Genomic DNA, 12,727 nt, shown 5'->3' on the forward strand with positions numbered 1-12,727 from the left:
GGGCTAACCTTTGGCTCGGGAAGCCCAACCTTTGCAACCTCTGCCCGTGACCTCGCGAGCCCAAAACGCCACTCAAGCTTAATTCAACCCATTCTTGGAGCTCGTGCTCTCGCTGCCCCTCGTTCCCGGTTCTCTTTGAAACCTCTTTCTGCCCCCGAGCCAGACGCCAGGTTAGATGAACGCCCACTTGCTCCGGCGGCAGCGCCTCCTCGGCCCCTTCCACGGCACTCAGCCCGGGGCAGTTCAGTTCCTCACCTAGCTTCGAGCGGGACTCCTCCAGTTTCTGGATCTGGTTTTCCAAAAAGAGCATCGCCACCGCGAAGGCCACCACCGCCAGCAGCTGCAACTTGGGCGGCATCATAATCCTGAGGAGCCCCATGAAACCCGCTGCTCGGGATCAAGACATACCGCGGGGGGCGGGGAGCGGGGCCCCGGAGGCGAGAGAGACGCCGGGAGGAGCCCGCCGAGCCGGGAGCGAGGCAAAGAGAGCGCGACAGCGAGAGAACCACCGCAGCGACCCCCCTTCTCGCCTCTCCAGTCCCCCTCCCCCAGGCGGTATCACCAACGCCGCCGGTGTCCGCTTCTCCTCAGCCGACTCGTTGGGCCGCCCCCTCCGAAAGCCCGCGCAGCAAACAGCGCAAAGCGGCTGCCGGGCTCTCGCCTCCCTCTACTGCCTCAGTCCCCGACCCCCGCGCCCGCCTGCTTGCCCGCCTCCCTCTCTTGCTTCCTTCCCTCCCTCCTTTGCTCGCGGCCGCGCGCCCCTCCACCGGCGCTGCGGCTGCGCCGCCCTCATCTCCGCCCCCGCCCATCCCCCTCCGCCACCACGCGCACGCATCCGCGTACGCTGCTCGGCAACCAGAAGCCCCGCCCCTCCTCCCGTTCGGGTCCGCTTATTGGACCGAAGAGCCCCTGCGCTTCGCTCTTGGTTCGGTTTACGGTTGGTTTCCTCTGCCACAGAGCTCAATCAAGACGACATTCAATTGGGTAAACTTGGAGAAGAAGGCGGGGATAAAACTGGCGAAGGCGTGGCTTCTTGTCTGCTTGACGAAGTGTCGTGAATGAAAGAAAGGAGACCGCAGAAGTAAAGAAGTGGGGAGTTTAGGAAAGTGCCTGATCTGGGTAATCGAAAGCACCCAGTGACTGTATTTGATGACTTTTAAGCTTTCATATGCCGTTATTTAATACCTGTCACTTCCAAATAAGAGATGTAAGGGCAACGGCCGTTAGCGTTCTGTTTTGGATCAGGCTCTGGAGTGGACGCCCCTAGCTTAGGGGTCCTTCTAGGCAGCCAGAAAACTGCGGAAAATGGTAGCGATGGCGGCTGGGCCGAGTGGGTGTCTGGTGCCGGCATTTGGGCTACGGTTGTTGTTGGCGACTGTGCTTCAAGCGGTGAGTGTAGATCACCTTTGCAGCTGCCACAGGGAGAGTAGGAGAGATTGCAGCTGAAGAAGACGCAACATTCGGTCCTGGTTGAAAAGGGTGGGGAGGACTGCGCTTCCTTAATGACTGTTGCGGCCAGAATGCAACGTGGCTTAATTTCTCGGTTGATCCTTCTCCTTCCCCGCCTTGGGTTTCTAGCAGCAGTCTTCTCCTGACTTCAGATTGTCTTGGGTACTTAGCTTCTCTTATACGGCTCTTGCTAAAAACGATCTGTAAACCACACCAGGTGGGAGGGGGGAATAATAAAGCTTGGCAAGAAGTGGAGGTTGTTTTTAAACGGTCAGAAATGCAAGAGACTCATGACGAGACTTCCAAATCTTAGAGGCAAGTCTTCAAGTCGTTGGTCCAGGCGAACAGTTTGTGTTTACCTCTCTCGCGCGCGTGCTGTCTCATTTTCACTACTTCTGTTAGCCTCTTAACCTCCGTTCTCCTCTCCTATTCATATAGGGCTGGCTGCTTGAGTGCGATTTGTGCTTTTAAACAATGTTGTTGGAGTAAAAGGAGCTATCTATACCAAAGTATAATTTATTTTTGAAGTTAGTTTTTTAAATGATGTTCGTTGTCTTCTTTAAAATAAGGCAGCGTTTTTTATTTCATTTTTCTCTATTGGCAGAATAGATGGGTTACCTTTGAATGGGAAAAGTGTACTTTTAACTTATTTCTTCTCAGATCCATGTTTTGCTGTGTGAATAATAAAATTTTAGGCACAGTGCTGAAAGCTTTTACGTTTTTTTATCCTACCTTAATTCTTCGGGTAGTCTCTAATAAGGAGATCTGGTTTAATTTACTTATCCAAGGTTGAGGGTGTTAGGGACTACACCGGAGTCCTCTATGAACACCTGTACTTACCTTTCTCAAAGAGCTTGAAAGCATCCTGGCAGTTTACTTTGGCTACTTTATCCAAAAGGTAGATTCTTAACTTCTCTAATTAACATTCTAATTCTCTTGTTATTCAGGCATTTGGTGCTAGGAATTACTGGATTACCTCTCCCTAAACTTCTACTGTTTAAGGCTTTTTGCACATCTTTAGGTCGTTCGAGATAACATTTCAGGTTGTCTTTTTTTGATCTCCCTCTGTCTTTGACTGTCAGTTGTCTATAGCTGTGTAACCGCCCTAAAACCTAGTAGCTTAAAATAGCAATGATTTCCCATAATTCTGGGTCAGTGGAGTAGAACTACTCCACCTATGTTGGTTTTCCCCTGGCCTCATTTATGCTTTTTGTTGACCTAGTAGGTCAGCTAAACTGAAAGGTTCCAGGGTTACCACTGTTCATAGTTGGTGCTGTCAGCTCGAGGACTTGGTTCTGTTCCATGTGACCTCTCATCCTCCAGTCGGCCACACCAACTTCTTTTCATGGCACTCTCAGGGCAGCACTCCAAAAGAGCAAAAGCTACAATGCCTTCTAAAGCCTTGCCTTGGAAATCACATATATTACTTCCATCACATATTTGTCAAAGCAAGTCACAAGACTAGTTCACATTTCAAGGATGGGGAAATAGATTCCATCTCTACATGGGAGGAATGACAGAGTCACTTTGCAAAGTGTGCATACCAGGATAGGAGGAATTTATGGAATTAACTAATTCCCTATGTAATAATGATAGGAATTAAACAGTGTACCACAGTGACTGTTCACAGAATCCAAACCAGAAATTTGGATGTCATATTTGACTCCTTTCCTTACATATCTCATATCCAGGGAATTACTGAAACTTACCGATTTTAATTCCTAGATATCTCAAATCCATCCACTTATTGTTAATCATTCAGGCCATAAACATTTCTCTCCTCAGAAATAACAGACTCTTGGTTCACCCTTTGAATTATCCCTGGCTGTATTCAGAATCTAAATGGTTGGCTTTGCCTTTGTCACCTTCCCTATTGCCCAAGCCAAAAATTAGTCATTTTTGGCCAGGTGCGGTGGCTCATTTCTGTGCACTTTGGGAGGCTGAGGTGGGCAAATCATCTGAGGTCAGGAGTTCAAGACTAGCCTGGCCAACACAGTGAAACCCCGTCTGTAGTAAAAATATAAAAATTAGCTGGGCATGGTGGCGCATGCCTAGTCGGGAGGCTGAGGCAGGAGAATCACTTGAACCCAGGAGGCGGAGGTTGCACTGAGCGGAGATCGCACCATTGCACTCCAGTCTGGGTAACAGAGCGGGACTCCATCTCAAAAAAAAAAAATAGTCATTTTAAATCCTCTTTCCTTTCACTCTCTGAATTCAATTAGTCGTTAAAGCCTTAAAAATCTCTAAGCCAGTCCACTTAATAATTGTTTCCACACTTAGTACTTATATTCAGGCCGCTATCTTTGCCTAGAATTACAACAGCTTCCTTAACTAGTCTCCCATCTCATTATTTCATTTCCAATCTCTACCGTGCATCAAGCGATCTGCCTAAAACTTAAATCTGTCATGATTAAAACTCTTCAGTGGCTGCTTATTGTTTTTAAGGTGAAGTCTGTCTTCCTCACTGTTCCTTAAGGAGGCACTTGTTTGTCTATCCAGGCTTATTCCCCAACATTTACTTCTATTAGGAGAGCAGAAAGGTACAAGTGGAGAATTGGCATCACTTGTTTAGCTTATTTCACATACTGTATTCTCCCTCACCAGACCTTTGAGCATGGTGTTTTCATTACCTAGAAGCCGCTTCCCAGCTTCTTATCCTTTCCTCCCTTTCTCCTACCCTACAACAAAAATGGCTGTCTTCTACTTACTCTCTTTCTGTTCTTAGCAGAGAAATCACTTCCTCCAACAAAGCTTCGCTATACCTTAAGTTTGGATTAAGAGTCTTTCTATGTGCTCCAATGGTGATCAATATTTATTCTCTGAGATACGTTCCATAGTTTTCATTAATAATTTCTTGTTCTTTGGCATTCTCCCACCCACCCCCAAAGGGAAGTACCCTGTCTTTCCTGTTGACTGTTTTATCTCTAGTGACATATATACAGAGTAGTACTATACTTGATGTATAAGAGAAATGTTTGATGAATGAATTAGAGAATCCACAAGCAAAGGTCTGAAAACCTGGAAGTATGAAATCTGTTTGGAAAATATTAAAATCAGCTTCAGTTACCTTCATAGAGCTCTATTATCAGTGATCCCATCTGGAGGTGTGTAGATGAAAATTGTTGGGAGGAGGAGAGGTTAAAAAATACACATGCTTGGACTCTGCCTTAGATATGATTCAAAAATTTGTGGTAGCTGTGCAACTCTAGCTAGTAAGTACATGTTAGACTGAAACCTTTTTTTTTTTTTTTTTTTTGAGATGGAGTCTCGCTCCGTTGCCAGGCTGGAGTGTGGTGGCATGGTCTCGGCTCACTGCAACCTCTGCCTCCTGGGATCAAGTGAATCTCCTGCGTCAGCCTCCCAAGTAGCTGGGATTACAGGTGCACACCACCACGCCCAGTTAATTTTTGTATTTTTAGTAGAGACAGGGTTTCACCATGTTGGCCAGGATGGTCTTGATCTCTTGACCTCATGATCTGCCTGCCTCGGCCTCCCAAAGTACTGGGATTACAGGCGTGAGCCACCGCGCCCAGCCAGACTGAAACCTTTTGAGGCAGGAATCAACTTACCCATTTTTTTGTGAATGTGACCCCCACAGGATGGAACATCCTAACTTACAACACAGTGAGCCATCAAATAAAACTACTGGGTTATCAGCCACAGCCACACCATTCCACCAGATATTCCCAAAGACAGCCATCATATGCAGCCTTTCTCTCTAAAACTCTGCCTATTGAATTCATACTCATGACGTATAATTTAGTGGAAAGTACACTACTTTAACGAAATGTATTTTTTAGTTTTAACTTCTAATAACTGACTAAGGCAAATTAATTTACTCTTGGCCTTTGTTTCTTTATCTCTTTCTCCCTGAACTAAGATGTTTCAGTAGAATGCAAAGCTTAACTCACATTCCACTTCCAGACTTGCAAAGTTAGATGTAATTTTTCCCTTGCATATTGTATCATCATACTTTTTTTTTTTTTTGAGACGGAGTCTCGCACTGTCGCCCGGATTACAGGCTTGAGCCACCACCCCTGGCCTTGTATCATCATACTTTATACTGTATTACACAAATCCACATGGTCTTAACCAAATCATAGCTCTGTATGTGTGTGTCAGTATCCCTCCACTCCTCCTGTCCCTGTGCCAATTAGAATGTAGCCAAAGGGAATACAGGGACCATTTTTATTTTATATTCCCTTCGTTGTGTCTCATATGTATTTGTTCATTTAAATCCCTCTGAAGTGTAAATGGCCCCAGTTCATTTGTGTTGTTGCTCCATGCCATCAAAGTCATCAGGATATTTGCAATTTGTGTAGAGCAGTGAGGAAGCCCAACCACTCTCAAAAATACAAAAATGACTCAGAAAAGAGAGAGTACTGGACAATTCACCCTTATTGAACTGTTATAACTTCCCTAAGGTTTATTCATGTCTCTTCTGTAGTAACTAGTGCTTTTAAGAAAAGAAAGCAAGAAAAACCTTGAAAATTAAAGAGTATAGATAATTGTTGAAAAAACAGTAAGAAGTTGGAAACTGCATGTCACAGTTAGCCCAAGGGGAAAAAAAGATCAGGTGGCATAAGTAGTTGGCAGTAGTGAAATCTTTGGAACCTCCCATAGGAATTAAAGGGGGATGAGGGAACAATTTCTTGACACTTTGAGATTGAGATACTGCTATGGATAAAACTGTCATTGGGACTGCGCTTGTATTTTGTTAATTGATATCTCTGAGTTTCTTATACTTGACAAGTTGAGTTTTTATCACTGTCTACTCCTCTGAATAGCTTTAATTTCAAGTTAATAACTGCATATTTGTCAATATTTCAATGAGATAACAACTGGATATAAAGTGATTTAATCTGAAAATACATTGAGTATGCTTAAATAAGCAATAGAAAAGTGATATTAGTACAGTCTAAGGGGGCTGTTTATTAACGCTCCCCAGAACTAAGTGATGATATTCAATCCTTCATTCAGATCATATGTAATATATTCTCCTTCAAAAAGGCACTACACTAAAAAGCGGTATAGAATGATAATTGTGTATCGTTCTTTCTGAGATGCCACCCACTCCATTTCTTCACAGGTTAATATCTCTCTGGGCTTTATGGATCACACAGTTAAAATTGTTGGTGCTTTTGTTATTAGTGGTACATACGATAATGGTGTATCATGGATTCTGTGAAATATGGTAGTCAGTAACAGTGGTTAGGGGCATAGAGAGCAGGCCAGAATTAGAATCTTGTTGCTGTCATCTCTTGTTTCCTGTGTGGTCTTAGACAAATTACCTTAACTATCTTAAACCTGTTTCTTTCTTTATAAAATGGTGATAACAATACCTGTTTCACAAGATGGTTAAGATTAGATGGAATAATAATGTAAAGTACTTAACAAAATATCTGCTGCTTTATAAGAGCTTGCTGTAATGGCCATGTTTCTGGTATTCATTTTCATGGAGTTCATTCTGTAATCCCATCTATTTGCTTTTGTCTCAGATTTGAAGTTTGCTCAGAATTACATCAGAAACCTCTGAGTTTCCTGAGAGTTATAAAGTCCAGTGAAGAGACAACGACTATGTAGGTGTAAGTGTAACAAAATGTATAGCTAGATCAGATTTTTAAGGTAATGGTATAGTATAGTTAACCCAGTTTCTCTGCTGCCAACTCTCATCTAGAAGGAGCTCGTTAATACTGGAAAAATAAAACAGTGAGTAATGCGTGGAGAAGGAGGGAATAGAGCCTTTTTTTTTTTTTTTTTTTTTTGAGATGGCGTTTCACACTTATCGCCCAGGCTGGAGTGCAATGGTGCAATATCAGCTCACTGCAACCTCCGCCTCCTGGGTTCAAGTGATTCTCCTGCCTCAGCCTCCCGAGTAACTGAGATTACAGGTGTGCGCCACCACCCCTGGCTAATTTTTTTGTGTTGTTAGTAGAGACGGGGTTTCACCATGTTGGCCAGGCTAGTCTCGAACTCCTGACCTCAGGTGATCCACCCACCTTGGCCCACCAAAGCGCTGAGATGATAGGAGTGAGCCACCGCATCCAGCCGAGCCTCTTAATTTGTCAATTTTGCTTTGAAATAGAGAAAGCTAAATGGTTATCCTAGCCAGGAACCCTGTCCTTAGAATCTTTGTCTTTCTTGCAAGTGTGGCTAATTAATCTAAAATTTAATATTTGATCTTAATGTGCAAATTTAAATGCCAGTCACTTTCTTTTGGCAATAAAAGGATGGCAGGAATAATATCAAACTCTCGTGTATTAGCATTTATCTGTCAGGCACTTAAAAATACTTTCTGATGTCCTTAAATTCAAAGCCTTAAGTCTGCAAAACCAGTGATAGAACAGCTAGAAAAAAGTAGTTTACTTAAGAAACTCAATACCTTGTATCTCCCCTATACTTATCTTTTATCCCATGTCTAGTATAGTGATAAAAACATGTAGTGTTTTGTAATTTTTAAGTGTGCTTTCACAGTGGAAGGTGAGCCTAATACCAACATGTATTCAGTACCTACTGTGTACTAGGCAGGATGCTAATGCTTCCTGTGCACTTGCTTCTTTAATCCTCAAAACTCCACGAGATAAATGATAATACTCCCTGTTTAGAAATAAGGTTGCTCTGTGATGGCATTTGAATCTAGATGTGTGTTAAGACTTTGAAATACATAATGTTTTGTATAGTCATGCTACCTGTCAGTAGGTGCTCCATAAATGCCAGAATAAAACCAAATAGTATAATTGCATGATTACTCATTTGAGGTTCTTATTTTGTTGTTTAAAAGGTTTTGGTAACAGTTTTATACGTTTGTTAAGGAGTTCACAATTTCCAAAGTGATTTCACTCTTGTTGCCTCTTTCAGTAACTGTGGCTGCAAAACAGAATTACCCTAAAATTTAGTGGCATAAAACAATTGGTTATTTTGCTTTCAAATCCTGTGAGTTAGCAATTCTCACAGGGCACAGCAGGGATGGCTTGTCTGTTCTATGGTGTCTCAGACCTCAGTTGAAACACTAGGGCCTGAAATCTGAAGGTGGTTTACTCACATGTCTAGTAGCTGATACTGGTTGTCAGCTGGAGTTTTCAGTTGCTCTCTACATGGGCCTTTCCATGTTGTCTCTCTAGTATAGACTTCTTTACAGCAGATTGGCTAAGTTCCAAAGTTGATGTTCCTAGAAAGAAAAAATACTAGCCAGGCAGAGGCTGTTTGCTCTTTTACGACCTACCCTCAGAATCACATAACTTCCTTTAAACTCTGTTGTTCAGAACAGTCATGGCCCCTGCCCAGATTCAAGGGGAGGGAACATAGACCCCACTTATCAGTGGAGGACTAACATTGTAAGAACATGTGAAATGATATGTACACATTGATGCAGCATTTGATACATATTGATTGTCTTGTCTTTGGAAAACACAATCTGCTCATTGTTATATTTGATTTTCAAATTAACCTGTGAAATAGATGAGGCAGATCACTTTACTGATGGGGAAATTACCCAAAGTACTAGTATGGTAGCAAGTGTCTTATAGTTAAACTAGAGAGATCAACCACACAAATTAACCAATAAAGTCACAGATCCCTCCCACTAGGCTGGGATGTTTCATCTGTTTTGAAAAATTATATATATGACATTATTACAGAGATAGGATTAAAGATGTATAAAATATCAAATCAGCATTTTGGGTGAATATGCCAACAAGTACTTAAATTTTCTTTTCATTGGGAAATGCCACTGGATGTTAATCTACCTGGTGAGTTTAGAAAAGGATTGACACACTGCAGCTGGTGGGCCAAATTCAGTCAACCCGGTTTTTGTAGAACAAATTAACATAAATAACAAAATAAAACAAAGTTTCGTTGGAACACAGACACGCTCATTCATTCATTCATGTGTTATTTGTGACTAGTTTTTGCACTGCCATAGCTGAGTTAAATAGTTGTACAGAAACCATATGGCCACAAAAGCCTAACATAATTATCTGGCCCTTCACATAAAGTTTGCAGACCCTTAGTCTAGAAGATTAGTCAGTTGCAGTCAATCTGAAATTTCCCCTACCTGAAGCTATGGCTTTGTCCAATTTATTTATCCAACAGATATATGAAAACTGTCACAAGTGAGGGAAAGACAGAAAAACAACTTAATGCTTGCTCTCAGAATAGTTCATAGTATTGTTGAGGAGTCAGATTTACATAGTACAGTGTCACGAACGGTACTGTTTTACAACTGTGCACAACTTTCTCAGAGAAGGAAAGTACTATGGCTAATGATTGAGATCTGATTTTTTTGGTCAGTGAAAGCTTCCTAAAAGACTAATACTGATTAGATTCTTGAAAATAAGTAGGATGTTACAAGGTGAAGAAGTGGAAACAGAACCTTAAATATAGGGGAGACTGTGAGCAAAAGTGTGTTTGAGTAGGGCTTTTATACTTCAAGGTACTATAGAAATTCCTTATAGCAGGAGGAATTGAGGAAGTAATGAGAAGTAGCCTTGGCAGTGAGCATTTAAGCCACTGAGGCAGGAAAAGACTTGAGAGCTTTTTAAGAGAATTATGAAAACATATTAATTGGTTGTGAGAATGGTGAAGAATATGGAGTGTAGGTCAGTAGGTTGACTGATCTGGGCAACTAGCTTGTCAGAGAAATGGTGTCATTTTACTAAGATACTGAATACCTTAGGAAGAATAGATTTAAGAAAAATATAAGTTTCACTGTTGCAGATTTTGAACTTGCAATGCATATTCAACACCTGAATGTGATGTTGAGTGGACTGTTGGCTTTGGAAGCCTGACATTCAAGAAAAATACTTGAGAGTTTTCAATAAATGCATATCTGAAGCCATGGATAAATATGCAGTAATAAATAGAAGGCGTGTAAAGCTAAGAGAGAGCCAAAAACAGAACTGTGGGAAACAATAGCATTTAAGAGATGCATAGAAAAGAAAAGGAGGACAGGCCTTTGGATGGAGTAGCTGAAGCAGAACAGTTTTGAATGCCTTTGCATTTGGTAATTTTGGGCAAATTTTGTGGAGTAGTAGGAGCAGAAACCAGGCTATATTAATGAGTTTCGGGTGTTAGGAAAAAATATAGATAATAGAAACCAAGCTATAGTAACAATTCAGAAATGACAGAACGTGGGAAGAGCAGTTAGGACCATAGGGCTTAAATATACCTAAAGGCTGAAGTATTGATGAAACGAAGTATCTGTTAAGATAGAATCCAAAGAGCAAGTAGAGGGATTGGCCTTAGACAAATGGAGGTGTACCACATTCACTGATAGGTAAAAAAAAAGAATGGATGAGGGAGGAGAATATTGTTGAAAGCCTGCTTTTGTCAGCCATTCTGATTGATTAAATCATCTCTGATTAAATGTAATGATTTATGTAAAGTAGCCATACCAATCTGTTTTATGTAGGAAGTATTGCCCCTTACTTTATGAGTGAGGAAATTAAAGCTTGGGGAGGATAGTTTGCCCAGGGTCACAAATCTTGTAAGTGGTGGCACTATTACCTAAAACCAAAAGTTTGAATTCTGGCATGCTCTTGCCTGCACCATCCCCTTTCCCGTCCTTCTTCTGCTGGATGTGACTGTAGATAAACCCTACAGTTAATCTTACTCCATAGACCCATATGAACAGATGTTGAATTCTTAAAATGAAACAAAAATTATTATTTCTTATAAGAAAATTCCTTTTTAAAACAATAAATCTTTAAGAAAATATTTATGTGATAAACATTATGAACAATGATATATCTTTGAAAGATGATAGATGTTTAAGAAGAAAAGCTTGTGGGGGAGGTGGGAGAAACCAGACTATTATGTAAGGTTACAGAGTTTAAAAAAGAATTTATTGCTGAGCAAGGTGGCTCATGCCTGTAATCCCAACACTTTGGGAGGCCAAAGTGGGCGGATCACGAGGTCAAGAGATCGAGACCATCCTGGCCAACATGGTGAAACCCCGTCTCTATTAAAAATACAAAAATTAGCTGGGCGTGGTGGCGTGCGCCTATAATCCCAGCTACTAGGGAGGCTGAGGCAGGAGAATCGCTTGAACCCAAGAGGCGGAGGTTGCAGTGAGCCAAGATTGCACCACTGCCCTCCAGCCTGGCGATAGCAAGACTCCGTCTCAAAAAAAAGTAAAATTAAATTAAAATTTAAAAGAATTTATCTCCAAATGAAACATTTCAGTTACTTGTCTTCAATGTGTTTGTTTTTGACAACCTCATGTCCTCTTTTTGGAAAGCTTTGTAATATAAATATGGAATTGTGTTTTATTTCCCATTTTTTATTTTCAGGTGTCTGCTTTTGGGGCAGAGTTTTCATCGGAGGCATGCAGAGAGTTAGGCTTTTCTAGCAACTTGCTCTGCAGCTCTTGTGATCTTCTCGGACAGTTCAACCTGCTTCAGCTGGATCCTGATTGCAGAGGATGCTGTCAGGAGGAAGCACAATTTGAAACCAAAAAGGTACTATTTTCTAGTATATTCCTTCCATTGGATGGTTTAGTTGAGATAAGGTAAAAATGTAAGTTGCTTAATCAATTTAAGTGTAAAGAAACCTCTAGCTTTTACATTTTTTAGTAAAACTCAACTGATTTCTTGTCTGGCCTATAATTCAATCAAAGCAAATATGAAGGAAAAGTGTGGTTGCATACCAGGATCCCATTCCACCATGATCGTCAAGCAAAGTGGAAGTAGAATCCCTATAACATGCTTTGATCCTATAGTTCTCGAGTCTTCCCAACTTCTGGCCAAATGAAGCCAAAAAATAATAGGTGCTTTGTTCATTTATAGTAAGAACCCAGTGTTGGATGAAACTTGAAATGAAAGTAAAGCACATAATACCTGGCACTTAATTGTCTACAATAAATTATAACATTAAATCTGGTTTAAAAGAATATGGACTGTTAGTTTACACACCTATTGCTAGTAATTTGAGACACCTAACCTCACCTTTAACATCTGAAAACAGAGCCAAGGATAGGTAGTTCAGTCTCTCCAGGTAAACCTACTATGTTTTAAAACCTGTTGTTCAAACAAATTAATAGTGAACTTGCTCATCTTTTAAATATTTTCATCAAAACTCTTAGATCTATTTAAATTATAAAGTAGACTGGAAAGATCATTTGTGTTATCCAGTTAGAACTAAATTGGTAAGATACCTGTGTTTGTGGTGAGAAAAAAATGTTAGCATATTTCTGTTGTTTCCTTCCAGTACCATCTTTGACTTGTACATGCTGAATTCTATTTGAAGTATTATGGTTTGTAAAGCTTTCAGACATAATGAT

General features: G+C 41.1%; 2 protein-coding genes across 4 annotated transcripts in view; one reads left to right on the forward strand and one right to left on the reverse strand.

Annotated features, from left to right (window-relative positions):
• The window catches only part of HS2ST1 (heparan sulfate 2-O-sulfotransferase 1), a 200,920-nt gene extending 200,113 nt beyond the window's left edge, over positions 1 to 807 (reverse strand). The window contains exon 1 of one of the 2 annotated variants that reach the window (XM_054477653.2): positions 256 to 807. In XM_054477653.2, coding sequence (XP_054333628.1) covers positions 256 to 379 — 124 coding nt within the window. In that variant the 5' untranslated portion in view covers positions 380 to 807. The remainder of the gene's footprint in view (positions 1 to 255) is intronic. The other variant, XM_054477642.2, reaches the window with a different exon arrangement.
• Positions 808 to 964: 157 nt separating this feature from the next.
• The window catches only part of SELENOF (selenoprotein F), a 53,253-nt gene continuing 41,490 nt past the window's right edge, over positions 965 to 12,727 (forward strand). Inside the window, exons 1-2 of one of the 2 annotated variants that reach the window (XM_054438112.2) lie at positions 965 to 1,389; positions 11,739 to 11,906. In XM_054438112.2, the coding sequence (XP_054294087.1) occupies positions 1,306 to 1,389; positions 11,739 to 11,906 (252 nt within the window). In that variant the 5' untranslated portion in view covers positions 965 to 1,305. The remainder of the gene's footprint in view (positions 1,390 to 11,738; positions 11,907 to 12,727) is intronic. The other variant, XM_054438121.2, reaches the window with a different exon arrangement.

This window comes from Pongo pygmaeus, chromosome 1 (genome assembly GCF_028885625.2).
Source record: "Pongo pygmaeus isolate AG05252 chromosome 1, NHGRI_mPonPyg2-v2.0_pri, whole genome shotgun sequence".
Classification (NCBI taxonomy): Eukaryota; Metazoa; Chordata; class Mammalia; order Primates; family Hominidae; genus Pongo; species Pongo pygmaeus.